The 25585-nt window shown below is 35.7% G+C and overlaps 1 protein-coding gene across 6 annotated transcripts in view; it reads left to right on the top strand.

Annotated features, from left to right (window-relative positions):
- The window catches only part of conu (Rho GTPase-activating protein conundrum), a 115593-nt gene that overhangs the window by 85536 nt on the left and 4472 nt on the right, over positions 1–25585 (top strand). For all 6 annotated transcript variants that reach the window (XR_005990787.2, XM_070283737.1, XM_070283736.1 and 3 more), the window contains 3 exons: positions 12943–13031; positions 13086–13358; positions 13419–13977. Coding sequence is in view for 5 of the 6 variants with exons in the window: in XM_070283737.1 (XP_070139838.1) it covers positions 12943–13031; positions 13086–13358; positions 13419–13977 (921 nt within the window). In the remaining variant the exon portion in view is untranslated. The remainder of the gene's footprint in view (positions 1–12942; positions 13032–13085; positions 13359–13418; positions 13978–25585) is intronic.

Raw genomic sequence — 25585 nt, 5'->3', positions numbered from 1 at the left:
CAACCGATGTTGGCCTCGTGTCCTTAAGTAGCGATGGCGTCACGCAAGTGGATGTACTCCTCTGCGCGTAACTTCGCCTGATTAAAACGAATGAAATTGAGACGTTCCGTTTCTACTTTGACATATATGTCGACACAGTACTGTTGAAACAAACGGCAGTATCTTAACAGATGATTGTCAACATCTAGTCGAATCTTCAATTGAACGCATAAAAATTCATAAAGCTGACCTTCTTATTCGTTGCTTCTCCTAAAATTTGAATTCAAACTTAGTTGTAGAATCAAAAAGAGCATTAAATTGTCTTGCATGGCTATAACCGCATATCCAATGCGGTTTTGAACAACCTGACCAATTCAATATGCTCATGGAGAAGATTTTGCAATTGTTTGATAATTTCACGTTTAGTTGCAGTAAAAATTGCACAGCGGTGATTTTGTTCAACTGCCGAATCAATGAAATAGATCTGAAGGAATTTATGATCCTTGTTTTGTGGTGGTAAAAAAGCGCCCGCTCGGTGGTGAATGTTGGGGTGCAATTTCGAAAAATTGGTAGTTGTTCATTTTGATAATTAAGAGACGCCATTACCTTATAACTTGGATTGTAGCCTGGTTGATGAACAACCTCGGCTGCAAATGACGTCATTTGAAAGCATCCGTTATATATTTGTGCAAGCTTTAGGAAACAGTTTGATTGGTCTGTATGTCCATATAGTAGCGAACACAATGGCTCTGGGGGATAAGCCAAAACGGGCAATTTAATTTTGCCACCTGCACAGCATAAACCGAGGGTTTCCAACCGAAACTTCAGTGCATTACAATGCTGACATACGACAGACAATGAACCAATAACAACGCAGCTATGATCTTGGTAGGGTGTTTCAGAATTGTATGCGAATGCAGTGCGATTCAAGTTTTCATTTGCGGTTCGTCTTCCTCTATTATTTTGTCGGGCTTGAGGTGGTCTTTGTACAGCGCGAAGCTGTGCCATTTGGGCACGTGTCGATGCATTTATTTGTGTACGTTCCTCTTGCGTCCGACTATTACGGAAATTCTGAGATCGTCTTGATCGTCTAACAGCAGGCATTATTTCCAATTGTTTAAGATCACTTTGGTAATGCTTCGTTAATTTGATTTTTTTTTTGTTTAAATATTTTTTTTTTTGTTTAAATATTTTTTTTTACCGATGCCATCGATACACAATATCACCGCAGCTATGATCTTTGTAGGGTGTTTCATAATTTTACATACAACAGTGTGTACATTTGTTGAGCCGCAAGCTGATCAAAAGTGCTTTTAAGTGTTATTAGTAGTGTTGGAAAGATTTTTATTGTTTGAGCCTAGGACCAGTAAAACTATGCATTGTATATTTTTTTTTTAGCACGCCTTTAAGAGCGGTGAAGGGGGAACGAAAGGATTTTCATTGCCAAGAGATACTTGGTCATATGACAAAAATTAAACACTCCTGCCGAACCCATTGCAGTTCAATGGTATTTTTGGTGCAACAACTCCTTTTAATTGACTGGAAAATATACTGAATTTCTGTCGTATGCAGCACTATTTTCACCACAGCTTGAACATCACAGATACGCAACTGTTTGAGTATCAAAAGCTGAAGATCAAGTCCAATGGGCTTCCGGACATCTGTTGCTTTATACAGTAGTTTTTGGTGTGTTCGAAGCATCTAAAACATTTTCTTTCAGCCTTTACCCGCTGCCTACCAATCCTGGTTATATTTAAATCTTTTTCGTTGTTAGGTAATTGCTTGAGGTCAATACGCCATATGTTCTGCTTCTTTGTGTTTTCCAACGCTGGCTGGGTAGAGTTCCTGCATCCACGTACAGGTGGGTTGTATAATTTAACTACTGTGCGCCCCAGTTTCTCAAATTCAGAAGATATTTGCTTACTTACCAGCCTGGTGAGTGCCTGAATAGATTAGCATAGATTTTAAGGTCTCAAGAAATGGCTGTGGGGGAACTTAAATCCGTCAGGAAGTATCTCTTTCAGTAGTGTCACGTCCATTTCCGCATTATTGTTAACATTTGGAACCGGTATTGGACGTGGTCTTGGTAATCTTTTGGGCGTACCTTGCGACGTCCGTCAGGCAGTTGGGGTCATGATCTTCTTCGAGCTATTTGCAGGAGGCAGATCTATTGGGAGAGATAATATCAGAGGCCTTCCCCTTCTCGTTTTGTGTATTTCCTGGGGCACGGGGTTTATTAGTTGACTTCGCCGAGACAGTTTGCCAACTCAACTGGGGGTTTTGAAAGAATCCCCAAGGAGCGACTCCCCTCCATTAAAGAAGTGCCGCTGACCGGACTGTCATGCGTGTGTGTAATAAACTGAATTTAATTGGCTTCTCGTTTGCCACAGGCATTCATGCCACAGGCAATTATGCCACTATTATGGAGCTGACTATATATGGGTATATCCGATTAAGGCGGTTTTTTCGCGGGAGCCATACGCATGCTCGTCCTATCTCGTCGATGTTGATTGATTATATGGAAATCGGCACTTCTTCTTTTCTTTATTGTGTAATCGTGTCTCCATTGTTTGAAGTTAGTTTCTCTACCTTCGTCTTTTGGCTTATCAACAATAATTCTCATTTTATCACGAAACCGCCTTTTTGCTTTTTTCTTTGCAATACATTAAGGGGGTCGGTCTTCTCATTCAAAACCCGTTTTTTGGACCCTTTTTAAAAAAATTCTTATTTGAAAACGCAAAGAATAATTGAAAACTTTTTTTATTTATTGTATTCAAAAATGTTCAAAGTAAATAAAAAAATTGTTTTTGTTTCGAGGGTTGTTCAAAGAGTAATGAGACTTCAAACGTGGTGGTGGAAAAAAAAGGTGTCGTCCTGGCGTCCATGATTCAGGGTCTCCAGAGCGTCCGAAATGAAAATAAACGGAACAGATTTTTTTTTTAATTTTTTTAATCAAAATGGCGGACATTCAAAAAAAAATTTTCGATTTCGGGCTTTTTTTTTGTAGTTTAGTGTAAAAAAAAAAATAGAAAAAAACTTTTTTTTTAATCTGTTCTGTCACCCGATAATGGTGACAATTCTGCATCGATTCCACTTTGTTTCATGAAAATCGGTTCAGTTGAACTAGAGATATCATGGCCGCCAGTTCGAAAAACGTGGTTTCGAGATAAACGCGGTTGAAGTTTGAAAAAAGCTCATTTTGCGAAGACCTTGCTTCACAAAAAAGGCTGTATCTTCTAAAGTATTTCGAATTTCTAAAAATCCTTTTGGGATGACATATACACAGCATCCCAAGCTATAAATAAATGCAAAAAAAAAAAATCGAAAAAAAAAGTTGCCCAATGAGAAGACCCCCATAAGCTTTTGTTTCGCTTATTTTGATTTCTGTTTCCGACTTTTAAGAAATGTGCAAAAAGAGCTTTAAAAAGCGAATGGGTAAGGTATTTAATTTTTTTTTTCGTAAATTTTTTTTTATTTTTTATTTTGAAAGTTTAACATCTTAAGAATATTGTGTCAAAGTTTTACATCGATCATAGTAAAATTGACGAAGTTATGCGGAGTTGAACGAAGGTCGGTTAGTGTTTAATGCATGAGAATCACAAAGTTCAAAGCGCTCTCCTGAAAAATGCCATTTTGAAAATCGGTGTACACGATAACTCAAAATCTACTGAACCAATCGGTTTGAAATTTGGAACATAACTTCTTTAGATAATTCTACAGGTATTCAACTCGAGCTTTTTTTAATTTTTAATTTTCTTATATTTTTTAATTAACAAATTAACTTAATTTTTTAGTCAAAAATCGGGGTTTTGACTTCAAATTTTGATAAAAAATAGGGAAAAAATTTTAAAAATAAAAACGCTTCGTGAATACCTCGGGACACTTATCCTTTAACGAATGAGGTATAATTTTTGTAGATCGGATGATTCTGTGGACAGTTAGGATGTACACCGCAAACCAACTTTGTTTTGGAGGCGACTCGGGAGATTCCCTGTAACTCCTCTACCTCTAAATATTTTTCAATACAAAATTTATCATAAATTGTTTAAATGTTGTGTTATTATATGGTATTTAATTCGTTAAGCTAACTTTAGCCGTTTCGCCACAACATTTTATTCAAAAGTGGGCATTTTTGCACCGAATTAACCTTACCCCCCCCCTTAAGGTAAAATTCTACTTTAACGGACGTGATAGTTCATAAATTTGAAATTTTTCTCATAGCTTGGATTTGCTTATGAATTAACGGAGTCATTATTCCAGCCGGAATACGGATGACTTCGGGTTTGGTGAAAAATCGGATAAGCGGAAAGCTACTGGCTCTTGTCTTTCTAGCAAACTTTTTGTTGAAGAGGCTTAATAATATTCAACTAATTGGATTGATGTTGAACAATTAAACTTTTAATACTACTGTATTTAGCCCATTAAGAAACAATATTTTTGCAAATTGTAAACAGCGTCTATAGAAATCGATAAATAAAAAAAAAAAAAAAAAAAATTGTAAACAAATTGACCACAACCGCTAAAGCTTCACAAATAATCAAATATTAGCGGCTAAGCATAACATTTGTATTACATTAAGGGGTTATCCGGGTTTTGAAATTTCAAAAAATGAATTTTTTTCAAACTTTTTTATATAATAGTACAAAGTGTCAGGAATGTTGTCCGAAAATTTCAAGTCGATCGAAGTAAAACTGTAGGAATAGGAGAAATTTAAAGCCCAGCGCGTCGTATGAGTCACAACTGGCAATTAAAACTTTAAACGCGTTTTTCTCAAAACCACTTTCTTGAAGTCGGTAGTCAAGATTTCTCGAAAACTATTGCACCGATCTACTTCTACTTTTGCACACTTCTTCTAGACACGTTTTTGTTGTCGTTGAAGGAAGGATTTTTTATATCTTCAATTACAACCGATTTTATAACCCAAAATATGGCCAAAATTGACGAAAAAGGGAAATTTTTCATGAAACCCGCTCCCAAAAATTCAATTTTTAATTGTTTTAAAAATCCTTCGTTCAAAGACAAGCCAGACACATAAGCTAACAGAAAAATGTTGATTTTTTGATTTCAAATAAAAATTGACGGAGAAATCCTGCCTACCGCAAGGACATAATATTTTTTAGGGTTAAGTTCAACCCTCCCTCAACGGCTCATTTGTGAATATTTCTTGTTCAAAATTTTACAGAATTTAGTTCAAACCTTATGTATTAATGTAGAATAAATGAAATTTGCAAAATTGTCATAGGATCTTTTAAAAAATTCTGGAAAATAGGCTTTTTTTTGTGGTTCTAAACCCGGATAACCCCTTAACAACTTCATGGCCAATAGAAAATTAGTAACCCGAGTAGGATCACAAACCTCTGCAATACACTCTTTAGGAAATGGAATACCCCAAGGGTCACCTATCTCTGTCGTCCTATTCATAATAGCATTCAACAAATTAAGCAACATAATTTCCCTACACAAAGAGATATACTTCAGTGCTTACGCGGATTACTTCTTTCTAATAATAAACCTAGATAAACGCAAAAATACAAATTATGACCTAAACACACTCTTCACTGAAATAAAAACATGGGGCGAGTACTCTGGTGCGTCTCTCTCACCAACAAAATGCCAACATTTGCACATTTGCAGAAAACATAACTGCATTTGCACGATCACCTGTAACCACGCCAACATAAAAAACTCCTCATAACTCAAGTTACTTGGACTCTGAATAAACCACAAATGGTAGGTAGGTAAAAGCGGTGAGGCCGCCCTGGCCGCCTCTAATTAGATCTGAGCTCCGTTTTGATCCACGCCCTCGATTTACTGTTGTCAGCGCCCTCCTCAGTACCAGCCCGTGTCATTCAGGTAAGCTAGGATGGCAGCTACTGGCTGCCTTCTAACTTCCCCTAGTGACTCGAGTTGGTGTGCTCCGAAGTGTCGGGCTCTTTGTCTGTTGAGTGCCGGGCAGTGGCAGTGGCCGCCGCAAAATTATGAAAATAACGGCGCGCCGCTGGTGCGGCACCGGCGCAGCACCGGCGCGGCCTTCGGTGTTATTATTCTTTATAAAACTTTAAAAAAAATAAATAACTCATTAATTGGATGTGTCCCCTTCTTCCTGGACTAGACTACCCTCGCTTCCTTCCATGGAAGTGGTATGTGTGCTTTTTTGATGCATGCTTGGAAGATAAAAAACAAATACAAGTGGAACACCCACATCAATGCCCTCATCCCAGTTCTTTCAAACAAACTCAACATAATAAAATGCCTGGCTAGCCCACGATTTAACTGCAACACGCACACATTGCATAACGTAACAAAAGCAATACTCATATCAAAAATCGACTACGGACTACACATATATGAAAAATTCTCGAAAACCACTATTAACAAATTAAAAACTTCATTCAACGCAGCAATCCGACTAGCTCTGGGAGCATTCCGCACTACACCCATCCACAACTCACTATACGAAGCAAACATTTCAACAATAGAACAAAAACGCGATCATTTAACAGCAATACCAACAACTCACACACATCGATCTACTGAAAGATAGCACAAGGAGAAGTCTCTCGCCTTGACCAAATAAAGTTTACGATTGGGCCATACATTCCTAACACACAAACATCACCTAGATCAGCGATGGGCACGAGATCTAACGGTTTGAGCAGCAGCTCGCTGAAAAAAAAAACAACAACAACCCCCAGCGTTGCGAAGCGTGCGAGCCGAGAAAATACACTGACAAAAACTTTTTGAGTAGATCAATATCTTCAGCCATTTTTGTGTGCATTTATGTCCGCCTAAGAAAAACGACTGCAAAAAAATCCAATCTTTTTTCTTTAGTGCATAAGTCAACGCCAGCCGCGCAGGTCCCTTTAAAATTGTTCTTGTTTTTGGGACGATGTGCGAGTTCGGTCGCTTGCGTTTTGTTGTTGCAAACTCGGGATCGCGGGGATGTGCTCGCTACCTGGTATGGTATTTAATTCGTTAAGCTAACTTTAGCCGTTTCGCCACAACATTTTATTGAAAAGTGGGCATTTTTGCACCGAATTAACCTTACCCCCCCCTTAAGGTAAAATTCTACTTTAACGGACGTGATAGTTCATAAATTTGAAATTTTTCTCATAGCTTGGATTTGCTTATGAATTAACGAAGTCATTATTTGGTGAAAAATCGGATAAGCGGAAAGCTACTGGCTCTTGTCTTTCTAGCAAGGCTATCCGCAAACTTTTTGTTGAAGAGGCTTAATAATATTCAACTAATTGGATTGATGTTGAACAATTAAACTTTTAATACTACTGTATTTAGCCCATTAAGAAACAATATTTTTGCAAATTGTAAACAGCGTCTATAGAAATCGATAAATAAAAAAAAAAAAAAAAAAAATTGTAAACAAATTGACCACAACCGCTAAAGCTTCACAAATAATCAAATATTAGCGGCTAAGCATAACATTTGTATTACATTAAGGGGTTATCCGGGTTTTGAAATTTCAAAAAATGAATTTTTTTCAAACTTTTTTATATAATAGTACAAAGTGTCAGGAATGTTGTCCGAAAATTTCAAGTCGATCGAAGTAAAACTGTAGGAATAGGAGAAATTTAAAGCCCAGCGCGTCGTATGAGTCACAACTGGCAATTAAAACTTTAAACACGTTTTTCTCAAAACCACTTTCTTGAAGTCGGTAGTCAAGATTTCTCGAAAACTATTGCACCGATCTACTTCTAATTTTGCACACTTCTTCTAGACACGTTTTTGTTGTCGTTGAAGGAAGGATTTTTTATATCTTCAATTACAACCGATTTTATAACCCAAAATATGGCCAAAATTGACGAAAAAGGGAAATTTTTCATGAAACCCGCTCCCAAAAATTCAATTTTTAATTGTTTTAAAAATCCTTCGTTCAAAGACAAGCCAGACACATAAGCTAACAGAAAAATTTTGGTTTTTTGATTTCAAATAAAAATTGACGGAGAAATCCTGCCTACCGCAAGGACATAATATTTTTTAGGGTTAAGTTCAACCCTCCCTCAACGGCTCATTTGTGAATATTTCTTGTTCAAAATTTTACAGAATTTAGTTCAAACCTTATGTATTAATGTAGAATAAATGAAATTTGCAAAATTGTCATAGGATCTTTTAAAAAATTCTGGAAAATAGGCTTTTTTTTGTGGTTCTAAACCCGGATAACCCCTTAACAACTTCATGGCCAATAGAAAATTAGTAACCCGAGTAGGATCACAAACCTCTGCAATACACTCTTTAGGAAATGGAATACCCCAGGGTCACCTATCTCTGTCGTCCTATTCATAATAGCATTCAACAAATTAAGCAACATAATTTCCCTACACAAAGAGATATACTTCAGTGCTTACGCGGATTACTTCTTTCTAATAATAAACCTAGATAAACGCAAAAATACAAATTATGACCTAAACACACTCTTCACTGAAATAAAAACATGGGGCGAGTACTCTGGTGCGTCTCTCTCACCAACAAAATGCCAACATTTGCACATTTGCAGAAAACATAACTGCATTTGCACGATCACCTGTAACCACGCCAACATAAAAAACTCCTCATAACTCAAGTTACTTGGACTCTGAATAAACCACAAATGGTAGGTAGGTAAAAGCGGTGAGGCCGCCCTGGCCGCCTCTAATTAGATCTGAGCTCCGTTTTGATCCACGCCCTCGATTTACTGTTGTCAGCGCCCTCCTCAGTACCAGCCCGTGTCATTCAGGTAAGCTAGGATGGCAGCTACTGGCTGCCTTCTAACTTCCCCTAGTGACTCGAGTTGGTGTGCTCCGAAGTGTCGGGCTCTTTGTCTGTTGAGTGCCGGGCAGTGGCAGTGGCCGCCGCCAAATTATGAAAATAACGGCGCGCCGCTGGTGCGGCACCGGCGCAGCACCGGCGCGGCCTTCGGTGTTATCATTCTTTATAAAACTTAAAAAAAAATAAATAACTCATTAATTGGATGTGTCCCCTTCTTCCTGGACTAGACTACCCTCGCTTCCTTCCATGGAAGTGGTATGTGTGCTTTTTTGATGCATGCTTGGAAGATAAAAAACAAATACAAGTGGAACACCCACATCAATGCCCTCATCCCAGTTCTTTCAAACAAACTCAACATAATAAAATGCCTGGCTAGCCCACGATTTAACTGCAACACGCACACATTGCATAACGTAACAAAAGCAATACTCATATCAAAAATCGACTACGGACTACACATATATGAAAAATTCTCGAAAACCACTATTAACAAATTAAAAACTTCATTCAACGCAGCAATCCGACTAGCTCTGGGAGCATTCCGCACTACACCCATCCACAACTCACTATACGAAGCAAACATTTCAACAATAGAACAAAAACGCGATCATTTAACAGCAATACCAACAACTCACACACATCGATCTACTGAAAGATAGCACAAGGAGAAGTCTCTCGCCTTGACCAAATAAAGTTTACGATTGGGCCATACATTCCTAACACACAAACATCACCTAGATCAGCGATGGGCACGAGATCTAACGGTTTGAGCAACAGCTCGCTGAAAAAAAAAAACAACAACAACCCCCAGCGTTGCGAAGCGTGCGAGCCGAGAAAATACACTGACAAAAACTTTTTGAGTAGATCAATATCTTCAGCCATTTTTGCGTGCATTTATGTCCGCCTAAGAAAAACAACTGCAAAAAAATCCAATCTTTTTTCTTTAGTGCAGAAGTCAACGCTAGCCGCGCAGGTCCCTTTAAAATTGTTCTTGTTTTTGGGACGATGTGCGAGTTCGGGATCGCGGGGATGTGCTCGCTACCTGCGCCAAAGGTCAGTGTGGTTGTTTTTGTAAATCTTCACGGTTCGCTGATCGCGAGGACCGACTGCAATTGTGCGACTTGCTGGCGCCTTCGAAAAAAGATAACGGTTTGAGCAGTGTGAGCAAATTGAGCCACGGCGTGCCCATCGCTGACCTAGATAGAACAACACAACGAAACTGCCCACTTTGCCATACATACACTCCTGTCACTATAGATCACATCCTAAACCTTTGCCTTACAATAGGTCATATAAAACAAAATATCCTTAAAAAAATAAACGCCACAAACTATTTGGCATTTTTATACCCTTGCAGGGTATTATAATTTCAGTCAGAGGTTTGCAACGCAGTGAAGGAGACGTTTCCGACCCTATAAAGTATATATATTCTTGATCAGCATCAACAGCCGAGTCGATCTAGCCATGTCCGTCTGTCCGTCTGTCCGTCTGTCCGTCCGTCTGTCCGTCTGTCCGTCCGTCTGTCCGTCTGTCCGTCCGTCTGTCCGTCTGTCCGTTTCTACGCAAACTAGTCCCTCAGTTTTAAAGCTATCTGAATGAAACTTTGCATATAGTCTTCTATATACTCTCACTGCTACAGCTGTGTTCACTGAAATAGCAGTGCGACAGAGGAACAACTTCAAAACCTTTTTTTGTACATATTCCTTTTTGCAAGCTGATCTATTGCACATTGTTTTTGTAAAATGGAACATAAAGATAAGAATCGAGAAAAAAATTCCGTTAGATTTGCTCTATTTTTATGTTTTATTGATATTTTTTCACATATGCAGCTCGTTTTGGCCGATCACTGAAATAGCAGTATTTAATTTTCTTTCGCAAAAAGTGCCGAAATTTCTTTTAATTTTGTAAAAAATGAGTTTAATCGTCGTTATTATAGTTTATACTATAATACACCTTTACAACGCAAAAAAAATTATTTTAGTGGGCGCAGGACCTCACTGCTCCATGAGAGAAAGGTATCAGATTACTTAGCCTAGAAAGAAGGGCAAAACATGTAAAGAGACTCCAAATCTTTCAAATTGTTCTTTTAAAATAGTTTATAAGGTATAAAATATGAACCGAACCCAAAAAAACCGAGGTACGATTAGCAAAACCACAATTTTACAGGCTCGACGCGTACTTCGCTTCAGCAAAGCTCAGTCATGGGACCATTCGCCGGGGACTTATTGAATAAATTTTAGCTTCGCGAAGTCCATGGAAAATGTCACTGCTTGGTTAAAGGGATATCAAGGCCAGATTGGAGTTCGCCAATAGTCACTTGAACTGCCACTATTCAAATGGCGTAATATCCTTTGGACAAATGACTCCAAACTGGTTTTATTTGGTGGAATAGGACAAGACAATATGTCCTTCGACCTCCAAATACATAGTACCACCCAAACCACACGCTGAAGACAGTAAAGCACGGTGGCCTAAAAATCATGGTATGGGTATACTTTTCATACAACGTTGTGGGTCCCGTATATATGGTCGGTGGGATCAAAGACCATTATGTTTATGTCTAAATATTAAAAACTGTCTTGCAGCCGTATCCTGATGAAAATATGCCATTAATTTGGACATTTCGGCAGGACAGTGACCCTAATCATACCAGCAAGGTGGCCAAGGAGTGGGTTCTTAAAGAAAAAGTGGATGCAATGCCATGGCCTGCACAGTCCCCGGATATTATTCCGATCGAAAACGTATGGGGGACGTCAAGGGCTACGTATTAAAGAAGTTTCCGACTTCTAAGCCGCAGCTTTGGCGATTTGTGCAGGAGGAATGAGACCATAATCCCCTCAAGCGTTGCTAAGACTTGGTGGACTCCTTGCCACCCAGGTATGAGGCTATGATAGCTTCTAAAGGCTATTTAACAAAATATTAGATCATAGTCAATTAGAATTTAAGAAGAAATAGGTTTCTTATACGATATTTTTAAATTTATGAAGAATTTTAGTTTTTCACTGCTATTTCAATGATCGGCATAATAAAGACCTTTTTTGTTGTTATTAGCTATATCTTCTAAAAGGTTTATGTTACCTAAATTAAATGATTGTGGTATTGTTAATAATTGAATACACTAAGCCTTTATGAAAAAAAATTTTATAAAAATAGTGTTTGGAATAGTATTTTCCAATATTAAACGTGCAGGTCGTGGGGCACTGCTATTTCAGTGAACACAGCTGTATATATGTCGGAACGGGTCGGATCGGACGACTATATCATATAGCTGCCATACAAATGTTCGATAAATATTTAGAAAAAAAATTATTACTTGGCTGTTTTTCAATATTATTCCATCATTTTTGAGATGTAGCCATTTTATATTATTATAGAATTTTGGTAAAAATTTTATAAAAATCGGACCACTATATCTTATAGCTGCCATAGGAACAATCAGGAAAATAATCGAAAAAAAATTATAACTTCGTTGTTTTTCAACGTATTTTAATCTACTTTGACACATGGGCTTCTGGTACTATTTCAAAATTTTGGTATAAATTTTATGAAAATCGGACTACTATATCTTATAGCTGCCATAGGAACAATAGGGAAAGTAATAGAAAAAATTATAACTTCGTTGTTTTTCAACGTATTTTCATCTACTCTGAGATATGAGCTTTACTTATTATTATAGAATTTTGGTATAAATTTTATAAAAATCGGACAACTATATCTTATAGCTGCCATAGAAGAGATCGGTAAATGTATAAAATATATAAAGCTGGGAATGTATAACTGTAACTGTCAAACTGTAAACATAATAAGTATAGGTAAAATGTTATGAAACTCTATTTAGTGTCTGTTTTCGGCATTATAATTTTTAAGCTTTAAGCTGAAATGCACTCGATAATAAAAACACGTAGGACTCTCGGGTTTTTGCGCGACGTGCGTTGGATGTCTTTATTGAATCGTAGGTAAATCGGTACTAACTAAGAACAAAACTAAAGCTAGGTAGAGCGGATTAGAAGCTCTAGGACTGGAAGTCCGGAGGAAGAGGGAGAGAAAAGACGTGCCGAAGTTAGCTTCCTTTCTCGTTTATACTTACAGTTTTATTTTTATCTTTAAAAATTTGTTTTTATGTTGATATTTTAAAAAAGTATTCGTATATTGTTAAAAAAAAATATATAAATATTAAAAAAAAATTCTATATATATTTAGGAATCGAGTACAGGAACACGATCACGCAGCGCAACTCCAGACTCTTTGGATTCCATACAAGTCGACGAAGTTTGGCGAAATTCTCTTATGTAAGTAGTTTTTTATATGATATCTGTGATTTATATAGTCTAAAATTTAACTAGGCCAAACGTTGTTCGAGTTTTTGAGAACAACAGTGAAGCCAATATTAAAACTATTCAGCAGTCGAAAGGAACACATTTAAAACAGAAGTTGCATCGAACGCCCAGTGTGCCACTTAAAAGTTCAACGTCTGCGGATATATTTCGTGGCTCTCATGTGCGATGTGATATTCCATTATATTCTGCGCATGGGGTTGAGTTACTTGGATATTCCCGAATTGGAACCATACACTTACCACGAAATCGATCCGGATCAGACCCATCTTGCTCTGTCGGGTAAGCTTTACAAAATATATATTATATTAGAAACCATTACATAACTGTAATTTAATTTAGACGAGATGGTGGTACTTTTATACGGGAGTCCCAGAGTGAAAACAATACGTCTTCGGGTGATTCCAGCGACGAGTACATGAGTAAATCAAAAATAAAAGATCAGAAGGAGCAGTCCCAGTTAGAAAGTCAGTGCAGTAAAAGTCATCCTCCGCAACAGCGTGATGGCCCAAGCTTTGAAAGCTATTACCGTGATACCTTAAGTCCAGATGGCGTAGAAAAAATTGACTCATATGAAACTTCTTTGAAATTATTCTCAGACATCGTTTTAATAAGTGAAATTGATCTTAAGCATTTACAAAAAACCCTATGGTTGGAACTTGCTACCATATTTGATCGTAACCAAGTGTCATTAGACAAACGAAAACCGTTTAAACGTCGTCGAAAAGAGGAGGGTAACCTCTTCGGTGTATCACTGAACGCCCTCATACGCCGTGATCAGCAAGTTACAGGCACTGATTCTACTCTAGTTCCAATATTTTTGGAAAACTTGCTTACCGAACTATTGAGACGTGGTTCTCGAGAAGAAGGAATTCTTCGAATCGCTGGGCATAAACAAAAGGTAAGTGTTTAATTTTATTTATGCAGTATAACCACTTTAGTTCTAGCTCCCTAGCCAATACGTTATATGAAAGTTTTTGAACTTTTGCTAAATGTTAACATAGTAATTTTTGTTATTTTCTCTAACTTGAATGTTAATTATATGATACAATTTTCTATTTTCATTCAAAGGAAATGTAGGTCCTATTTATACCAGGCTACGTTATTGCGTTAACTCAGTAAACGTATATTTTTTTACTAGTAGTTTTAAGTGATTGGAAAAGGTTGGGTCCAAGTTGCCTTCACACATCGATAAGAAGAGATTTGGTCGATTTTCGTATTGTTGTTCATTTTCGTAATTTTTATGTTTCAAATAATTTCAAACAAGCTGTCAAAAACTAACGCAAGTTTTGTAGTATAAACATGCGTCTTGCGTTATTGCGTTAATTTCGATTTCGACAGGTAACTCAGGTCGGTGTAAATTAGGGTTGTCGAAATATTTAAAAATATCGTATCGATGATATTTTTTTTTTGAAAAAAATATCAAAATGATATTTGATATATCAAAAAAAAAATCGATATATCAAATATTTTTGATATTTTTGTTTTATTATTATTTTTTTTAATTTCAATAACCACTAAACATTAACTCACATACGATCTTAAATTATATTTTTCGATTTTTATTTTATATTTATTAATAAATGAAAGAAAACAATATTTATTTTTACTTTCTTTTGCTTTTATTTATATTAAAATCAAATCAGAACAAAAATTTATCTTATATGAAAGATAATAAAAACATGCTTAAGTAATAATAAAGCAAACGTTTTCATTATACCCTTGCAGGGTATTATAATTTCAGTCAGAAGTTTTGCAACGCAAGGAAGGAGACCTTTCCGAGCCTATAAAGTATATACATATATTCTTGATCAGCATCAACAGCCGAGTCGATCGAGCCATGTCCGTCTGTCCGTTTCTACGCAAACTAGTCCCTCAGTTTAAAAGCTATCTGAATGAAACTCCGCATAAAGTCTTCTATATACTCGAAACGGGCCGGATCGGACGACTATATCATATAGCTGCCATACAAATGTTCGCTACATTTTTAGAAAAAAAAATTCTAACTTGACTGTTTTTCAACATTTTTGCATCATTTTTAAAATATGGCCATTTTATATTTTAGAATTTTGGTATGTTTTATGAAAACAACTTCGTTGTTTTTCAACGTTTTTTCATCTACTCTGAGATATAGGCTTATTTTATTATTTCAGAATTTTGGTATACATTTTATGAAAATCGGACAACTGCCATATATCTGCCATAGAAACGATCAATAGACGTAGAGAAAATGTAAAGCTGGGAATGAAAAACTGTAACTGTAAAACTGTAAACATAATAGGAATAGGTAAAATGTAATGAACTAATATCTGCAAGAGTTTACAAACTTCGTGGTGCCGAAGTTAGCTTCCTTTCTTGTTTTAGGTTCAGTTTCATTTTTTCCGCCGAACTAAGGCTTTAACAGTATCTTATATGAAAGATAACAAATACATGTTTTCTTTCCTTGTCCCGATAAAAAGTGTAACCGCCTTAAATATCAAAAAATATCTCAAAAAAATATCGATAAAATATGATAATTTTTCAAAAAAAAATATCACGATAAAAATATTTATTTTTTTCGCAAAAAATATCGATATATTGATATTTTGATATATTTTCGACATCCCTAGTGTAAATATACTATTATAAAGCTATATTAAATCATTTTTATTTATTGTTTCTAGTAGTTTTTTGAAATTATTTTTTTTTCACCATTCTCTTCACGATTTATTTAGAGTAAAGTTTAACTTTCTCTTAACAAAATAAACACAAACTTTTGGTAAAAAAAATGCTTCGTCGATTCGACGACGCAAAATCGCAAAAGATCGAAAAATGAAAAAAAGGTTTTTTATTTTTTGTTTTTAAGTATATTCTTAATATGAAAATGAATTATTATTTCTAATTTTGAACTGTTATAAGTATGAATTAAACGCTGTACAATTTTTTTTACAATATTGTTTGTTTTTTTAACAATTATTCTTATTTTAAAATTGGCGTCGTCGATTCGACGAAGCATAACCTTAACGTAGGAAAAAATAATCATGACCGTCTAGGGTTAATATATGAAAGACCCCAAATAAATGAGAAGTCTTCATTCGTTGAGTTTTTGTAAGAAACTGGTTTATTTCATTCCAATCCTAGCTTATATAGCTAACATGAGAATGTACATTTAGATATTAGTTCTAGACCCACGCATCGGACAGTTCCCGATCGTGAGAAATATTTTAAGTATGATAAGGGTGCAAACAGTCACCCCGAAAGAACATATCTTAAACAAACCCAGACCGCTCACAGGAGGTCATATTTCGGGTTGCTTGTATTACACAGGCCCAAATGGCGGGTTTACTTAAAGATATACAAGTACAGTGCAGAGTTTTAATGCGTGACACATGCATCTTATCTATATTTGTGTTCATGCGTGAACAATATATCTTTATTATTATAAATATTTATTAAAAGCATTAAGGTATAATCATTCATTTTTTCGGATCATAATATCTTTAACTGTAACAAAAAGGAAAGGAACAGTCGTACAATAAAAAAAAGGTTTAATTATTTTATAACAATCTTTTCTTTTAACCAAAATGGCTTATAGCTTACTTACGGTTTTTCATGATTTTTAAAGCGGTAGCTTGGAAAATTTGTTCAAATACCATCAAATGTGGTAAGTCTAGGCTCTGTAAATATAAAAAAAGAAATCGTTTTTGAAAACGATGCCTTTTTTTATATGAAATCAGATCTTATAAACTAATGAAAAAAAAAGTTACTTCAGTGGTCTATTGATGTCTATTCGACACCACCAAAAGATCAATCTGGGACGTAGTTATTTTATAAAAAATTTATTTCTGACCCCACCTCAGATTTGACCAACAAATTTGTTGCCGTGTTCAACAAGATTTTTCGTTTTGGCGATAGGTCGATATCACTAAGGCTGCCATATTGTTGGTGGAACGCAACTGCCGAGTAAGCATACTTATAAAATATAAAAGAATTTATTAATAACTTTAGAGGAGAGTCAAAAATGTTGTTTATAAATAATGATATTTAATTTGATTACTTAAATTAAAACTGTGAAAAATGTGGCAGCATCTGATGATGCCTAGATTGGCTTAAGGGGGTCTTCTCATTCAAAAGCCGTTTTTTGGATCCTTTTTAAAAAAATTCTTATTTGAAAACGCAAAGAATAATTGAAAACTTTTTTTATTTATTGTATTCAAAAATGTTCAAAGTAACTAAAAAAGTGCCTCGATACGAGGGTTGTTCAAAGAGTAATGAGACTTCAAACTTGGTGGTCGAAAAAAAAGGTGTCGTCCTGGCGGCCATGATTCAGGGTCTCTAGAGCGTCCGAAATGAAAAAAAAAACGGGGTTATAATCAGAATAGATGTCATTTTCGGGTGACGGAACAGATTTTTTTTAAAATTTTTTTAAACAAAATGGAGGCCATTCAAAAAAAAAAAATTTCGATTTCGGGCTTTTTTTTGTAGTTTAGTGTAAAAAAAAAATATAAAAAAAATTTTAAAAAATTCTGTTCCGTCACCCGAGAATGGTGACAATTCTGCGTCGATTCCATTGTTTCATGAAAATCGGTTCAGTTGAACTGGAGATATCATGGCCGCCAGTTCGAAAAACGTGGTTTCGAGATAAACGCGTTTGAAGTTTGAAAAAAGCTCATTTTGCGAAGACCTTGCTTCACAAAAAAGGCTGTATCTTCTAAAGTATTTCGAATTTCTAAAAATCCTTTTGGGGACATATACACAGCATCCCAAGCTATAAATAAAAGCAAAAAAAAAAAATCGAAAAAAAAAGTTGCCCAATGAGAAGACCCCCTTAACTCCAGCACTTTTTGGCTTTTCCTGGCTTCGAAATAAGCAATTGTAAATATAAAAGGCAGTTCTTCACTTTGTTTGCTTTTTACCAAAAAATCAAGTCAACTGGTTGATCAGTAAGAAACGATAAGAAAACGAAACATTTCAATAGCAAAAAGTTGTCAAAACCGGAGCAGCTAAAAACGAAATCGTACGATTTCGCCCAAAACGAAAACGAAAAATTTTTCCGATTACCGGAGCTGGCCTGATAATCTCTGGGATCTGTTGTTACCTAAAGACGGACAGACAGCTATGCCTATATAGATTTGGCCGGTTATGCAGTTTAAGAATATGTACTTTATAGGGTCAGAAATGCCTGCTTCTGTCTGTTACATACATTCATGGTTGACTCTAACTCTATATGGGTACCATGTATAAAAAAAAATTTGAGTTTTAATTTAATATTAACGATTCGCATTGTTTTTTTTTTTTGTTATACATGAAAATACAAACAAATAAAACAGGAACACTTGAAAGTGGTCGAGTTATAATTACTCAAAAGCTTTTTGCGTCAAATAATGATAAGAATGGTTTTAAAAAATAACATTCCCCGTAAGAACCACATGTAGATTGTACGATTCAACGAGTTCCAACTCCTGCCCACAACTATACGACACCCCGAAAACTCTCCTTTCTATTCTCGTAAGAAAATTGGGAAATTAAGGATACCATATTCTATCAATACAAAATTAAAGAACTGAAAGTAGGTTCGGTTAATCCGGACGACCCTCGTGGGACCACACATAGAACAATATGGCCAATAGCTATCCGGGAAATTGCTGTATGGACCTAGAGACTATTTGTACGGGTTTCAAGATCCTTGAATATAAAGGCTTCCTGGCTTCCTGGAGGCATCTTCTAGCGCTTCCAGCACTGGGGAGCCTAGGTATCTCATTCTTGCCCTAGTTAGGGCCGGACATTTTCAAATGAGATGCTCCAAGGTTTCGGTTGCCTTGGATCTTAGGATTATTAGGTCTCGTTACCGTCTATGCCTTGGTGGCTGGGAACCCAGTAGATCCTCACTGACTTAGTCGTGCTCAGGCTATCTAGTGACTCCCTGCTTACCAGTACATTTTTGGAACTGACCGCTGATTATTGCATGGATCTTATCGCCGCTTGACTGTCTACGAACAAATTGACCGCCTCATGTGGACGGTTTATGCTCTGCGCAAGCTCTGCTGCTTTCCTGATGGCGAATACTTCTGCCTGGAATATACTGCAGTAGCTTGGTAGCTTATACGACAGCCTCATTTCAGGGTCCCGCTCCAACTCCTCCATCCATCTCGGAGCCGTCGGTGTATATATTGAGGAATTGAGCATGGTCCTGGACTAATATAATAAAAAATCCAAGCGAAAGACTGCACAAACTAATTGATATTTTAAATTAAAAATAAAAAAGAGCGAAAAGCTAACTTTTGCATGCCAAAGTTTGTATACCTTTGCACTTTGCAGTTGGATCATTAAGAATCCCACCATTCCACAGTGGTCGCTGCCATGGGCCAAAAATAAAAAAATTGATTTTAAGCTACTCAAGCGAAACCCCGTTTTACTATCAGCTAGCTGTCCACAATTTACCAAGCAATATGGTCTGCTTGGCAATTCTAACGGGACTTTCTAAAATTAGATTGACAAAAGCGTACTCATATTAATGCACTTTCAATTTGTCCTCAGTGGAGTGCACAGACAAAATTTAAAAATCTTAAATATATCATAAAACGCTGTTAAACCAAAAACGATTGGAATGGATATGGTATATAATGGTATTTGTTTACATAAATATATATATAACTAGCAGACCCGACCCGCTTTGCTGGGCCGAACTAATTATAGTTGACCCGGCAAACACTGTTTTGTCATGTATATTATTTGTAGGAAACAATAAGGAAACAATGAGCATATTACAGAGTTGTCAGTAAATAAAATATTAAACCTTGAACAGAATATTTATTATTTTAAAGTATAAATTATTTCAAATTCCATTTAATTTAGCACTAATCGGATATTCATTCTGTCCTTCCCAAAATATCAATGGATATTGTGGTGCATCATATGAACGGTGAAGATCCGAAATCGTACTGATAGTATTGTCCCGCCGTGTAATTTTTATAGATCTTTTGTCAACTGGATCACCAACCATGATAACAGCAACCTCATCAACAGTTGGAGCGTTGAATCTCCCAGCATGTTCACCTAATGGTACTTTATCGGCTTTTATGACTATATGATAGTTGTCACTTTGCAATCGTGGCGAAACTCTTTTTATTAATTGAATTAATTGATTCTGATATTCAAAAACATGTTCTAGTAACATCACTGTCGCTCTTTCCTCTACTTGTTCAATAAAATTATACTGGCACCGAGTCGGCACGCGATCTTCACAATTGCCCATAAAATAAATTTGAAGAAATTTCGGATTATCATCAGGCATTGGCATCAATGATCCAATTTTGTGGTACACCTGGCCTTGTATTTTGAATGTAGGTTCAAAATTACGTCCATCGGATGCAAGATCACAAATTTTGTGGCCTCAAATGACGTCATTTGGAAGCAAGAATTAAATTTGCGAATTTTACGCAAAAATAATTTTGAGTCATTTGAATTTCCAGCAAGAAGGGATAATAAAGGTTCTGGCGGAGCAGGTAGAGGTTGCAGCACGACTTTTCCTGCTTCGCAGCACATACCGGCAGTTTCATTCCGAAATTTAAACGCCTGACAATATTGACATACTTTGTCCATTCCACCGATAGCAATTTTTTAATGCGCAAAGTAGTTAATATCTGGTGCATATTCAAAAGCAAGACGAACGAATGATGTACGAACTAATGAGTGACTGTTCCGCTGCTTTTGTCGTTCTGTGCTCGTACTATATCTATGTTTCGATCTCAAGTCGCCCTGATTCTCGTAATATTCTGCTGCAGACGTTCGCTACGCTGTTCCTGGGATTCTTGTGCACGACCTTCTGCTGTCCTAATTCTTTGAGCTCTATTTCTTGTATTGACTTGTTCTGGCAACTGATGAGCTCTTTCGAAACGTCTGCGTCGTGCCAACTTACGTTGTTGAGATTCGATCTTTTCGGTGGCATTTTGCTGAAAATAATATCTTACCTTCTTAATGTATTTCAAATGAGAATTTAGAGACTCACCACTTATAAACACAAAAAAATAATTATGAATGACAAATGACAATAAAAGAAAAGACAATCTGGCGTAATGCGATTTATTGAAATAATTTCTTAAAAAATATGTAATACGTGAAGAACCACTCGACCAATTTTGAGCAAATTCATCAACAAAATAGCCCGAGCAAAGCATAAAGATTTGGTTAAATAAGCACACTAAATTTCATGAGAATCGGTAAAGCCGTTTCGGAGGAGTGCAGAAAAAAAGAAGATTCCTCCTTGTCCTGCCGAAACTGCCATAATGAAAAAGATCTAAGCTATCCTATCTCTCAAATTGAACCAAACGGCATATTGGCAGCAAATTTGAACGAAATCTGTTAAGCGGTTTAGGAGTCTATAGCGAACAAACATAGTGACAGGAGATTTTTATATACATATATAAGATTAAGATTTGTGCTGTGTTTCGTGTAAATCTTTGTTTAAAATGTGCGTCTTTTTAGTTCGTGTATGTTGTGCGTTACAATGTTTGTGTAAAGTTTTAAGTATTTCCCCCCGGTTGCCCCCAAATGAAATGTATGCGCCGTTATTAACTAATATTTAAAGATTATAAAAATGTTAACTTCAGCTGCGGAAGCCTGCCGCAGCACATTTGCCATTACAAAACAAATTAACCTAATTTTTTAGCCAACAATCCGGGATGTGACTTCAAATTAAAAAAAATAATATTTAAAAAAAATAAAAACGTCACCTGAGTACCTCGAGGCACTTATCCTTTAACGAATGCATATTTTTTTTTTGTGGGGACTCAGGAGATTCGCTATTACTCGTAAGCATGTAAATATTTTTAATACAAAAATTTTTTCAAATGTTGTGTTATTATATGGTATTTAATTCATTAAGCTAATTTTTGCCGTTTCGTCACAACATTTTTTTGAAAAGTAGGCACCGAATTAACCTTACCCCCCGTTAAGCTGTGTACGTTTATTGCTGGACAAATACACAATATATAAGTGAATAATTTTTTTTTTTGGCACTTATATTTTACCAACGTTCTCATTAAGAGATCAAAAATTAAAGTTAGGTCTTGGAAAAAAATAATTTTAAACAAGAAAGGAAGCTAACTTCGGCATGCCGAAGTTTGTATACCCTTGCAGATATTATTTCATTACATTTTACCTATACTTATTAAGTTTACAGTTTGACAGTTACAGTTTTACATTCCCAGCTTTACATATTTTATACATTTACCGATCGGTTTATATGGCAGCTATATGATATAGTTGCCCGATTTTTATGAAATTTATACCAAAATTCTAGAATAATAAAAAAAGCTTATATCTCAGAGTAGATAAAAATACGTTGAAAAACAACGAAGCTATAATTTTTTTCCTATTCATTTTCCGATCGTTCCTATGGCAGCTATAAGATATAGTTGTCCGATTTTCATAAAATTCTTACTAAAATTCTGGAATAATATAAAATGGGCATATCCCAAAAATGATGCAAATATTTTGAAAAACAGACAAGTTATAATTTTTTTTCTAAAAATTTATCGAACATTTGTATGGCAGCTATATGATATAGTCGTCCGATCCGGCCCGTTCCGACATATATAGCAGTGAGAGTATATAGAAGACTATATGCAAAGTTTCTTTCAAATAGCTTTAAAACTGAGGGACTAGTTTGCGTAGAAACGGACAGATGGACGGACAGACGGACAGACGGACATGGCTAGATCGACTCGGCTGTTGATGCTGATCAAGAATATATACACTTTATAGGGTCGGAAAGGTCTCCTTCACTGCGTTGCAAACTTCTGACTGAAATTATAATACCCTGCAAGGGTATAAAAATGTTGTATGGGAGCTATAAGATATAGAGATCCGATTTTAACTAAATTTGGTAATAATGCATAAACCTGTACCAAACATATAATCTGTAAAATTGGTTAAGATGTCTTAAAAAACAAAAAAGTTGTTCATACTAAATTTTGTTTTTTAACAGATCGTTCCTATGGCAGCTATATGGTATGATATAGACGAGCTACAAGGCCAATTTTTTGGATATATTTAAAACAGTTTTATTGATTTTTGGTATAAATTTCGTAACGATATATCAACTAGAAGTATTTTTGGCTGCGTCTCCATACAAGCCCAACCACTGTGCATTCTAGTTAAATTAATAGAATCAAGAAAGGAAGCTAACATCGGCACGCCGAAGTTTGTATACCCTTGCAGATATTATTTCATTACATTTTACCTATATTATTATGTTACAGTTTTGCATTCCCAGCTTTAAATTTTCTCTACATCTACCGATCGTTTCTATGGCAGCTATATGATATAGTTGTCCGATTTTTATGAAATGTGAACCATAATTCTAGAATAATAAAATAAGCTTATATCCCGGAGTAGATGAAAAAATGTTGAAAAACAACGAAGTTATATTTTTTTTCCTATTAATTTCCCGATCGTTCATATGGCAGCTATATGATATAGTCGTCCGATTTTCAAAAAAATAAAACCTAAAATTATAATACCCTGAAACGGTATAAACATACAGACAAAGCTCATGCACACGCGAAGTGAACGGGAACTATTTAAACACACAATAATAGGAATTTTAAATAAACTGTGGTGACTTTTTAACAAAACTACACAAAATCGGGAACGCAAAAAAAAAACAAGAAAGGAAGTTAACTTCGGCACACCGAAGTTTTTATATCCTTGCAGATTGGTTTTGATATTTATATTATAAATTTAAATGTTCAAAACACACACAAAACAGAGTTTTATTACATTTTACCTATACTTACAGTTTGACAGTTACAGTTTTACATTCACAGCTTTACATTTTCTCTACATCTACCGATCGCTCCTATGGCAGCATCATATAGTTGTCCGGTTTTTATGAAATTTATACCAAAATTCTAAAATAATAAAAAACAAGAAAGGAAGCTAACTTCGGCACGCCGAAGTTTGTATACCCTTGCAGATTGGTTTATATTATAGATTTAAATGCTGAAAACACTCACAAAACAAAGTTTCATTACATTTTATCTATACTTATTATGTTTACAGTTTGACAGTTACAGTTTTACATTCCCAGCTTTACATATTTTATACATTTACCGATCGCTTCTATGGCAGCTATAAGATATAGTTGTCCGATTTTTATGAAATTTATACAAAAATTCTAGAATAATAAAAAAAAGCTTATATCTCAGAGTAAATAAAAATACGTTGAAAAACAACGAAGTTATAAATTTTTCTATTACTTTTCCGATCGTTCCTATTGCAGCTATAAGATATAGTCGTCCGATTTTCATAAAATTTAAACCAAAATTTTGAAATAATACCAAAAGCTCATGTGTCAAAGTAGATTAAAATACGTTGAAAAACAACGAAGTTATAATTTTTTCGATTAATTTCCCGATCGTTTCTATGGCAGCTATAAGATATAGTGGTCCGATTTTCATAAAATTTTTACCAAAATTCTTGAATAATATAAAATGGCTATATCTCAAAAATAATGGAATAATATTGAAAAACAGCCAAGTTATAATTTTTTTTCCAAAAATTTATCGAACATTTGTATGGCAGCTATATGATATAGTCGTCCGATCCGGGCCGTTCCGACATATATAGCAGTGAGAGCATATAGAAGACTATATGCAAAGTTTCATTCAGATAGCTTTAAAACTGAGGGACTAGTTTGCGTAGAAACGGACAGACGGACGGACAGACGGACGGACAGACGGACATGGCTAGATCGACTCGGCTATTGATGCTGATCAAGAATATATATACTTTATAGGGTCGGAAACGTCTCCTTCACTGCGTTGCAAACTTCTGACTGAAATTATAATACCCTGCAAGGGTATAAAAACTCATATCTTAGAGTAGATGAAAATACGTTGAAAAGCACCGAAGTTAAAATTTTTTTCCTATTAATTTCCTGGTCGTCCGATTTTCATAAAATTTTTACCAAAATTCTAGAATAATATAAATCAGCCATATCCCAAATATGTTACAAAAATTTTCAAGTTTTAATTTTTTTTCTAAAAATTTATCGAACATTTGTATGGCAGCTATATGATATAGTCGTCCGATCCGGCCCGTTCCGACATATATAGCAATAAGAATAAATAGAAGACTATATGCAAAGACGGACGGATGGACGGACAGACGGACGGACGGACAGACGGACATGGCTAGATCGACTCGGCTGTTGATGCTGATCAGGAATATATATACTTTATAGGGTCGGAAAGGTCTCCTTCACTGCGTTGCAAACTTCTGACTGAAATTATAATACCCTGCAAGGGTATAAAAAAAACACGTCCGTTCACTTCGGAAGCAGATGAATAAGAAAAAAAAACAACTTCGGCATCTTATTGCCATCGGTATGCTATTCTCTTTTTGCCAATTCGCAAAGCATACATGTATTATTTGTCACGAGCGCGTTATACTCCGTCTTCAAGTGTTTCTTCCAAGAAGTAGCTTGCTGGCTATGTAGCGCTTTTACACAGCTTTGCGGGTTAGGA

The sequence above is a fragment of the Drosophila kikkawai genome, chromosome 2R (genome assembly GCF_030179895.1).
Source record: "Drosophila kikkawai strain 14028-0561.14 chromosome 2R, DkikHiC1v2, whole genome shotgun sequence".
Taxonomy (NCBI): Eukaryota; Metazoa; Arthropoda; class Insecta; order Diptera; family Drosophilidae; genus Drosophila; species Drosophila kikkawai.
This window is presented reverse-complemented; position numbering and strand designations above follow the sequence as displayed.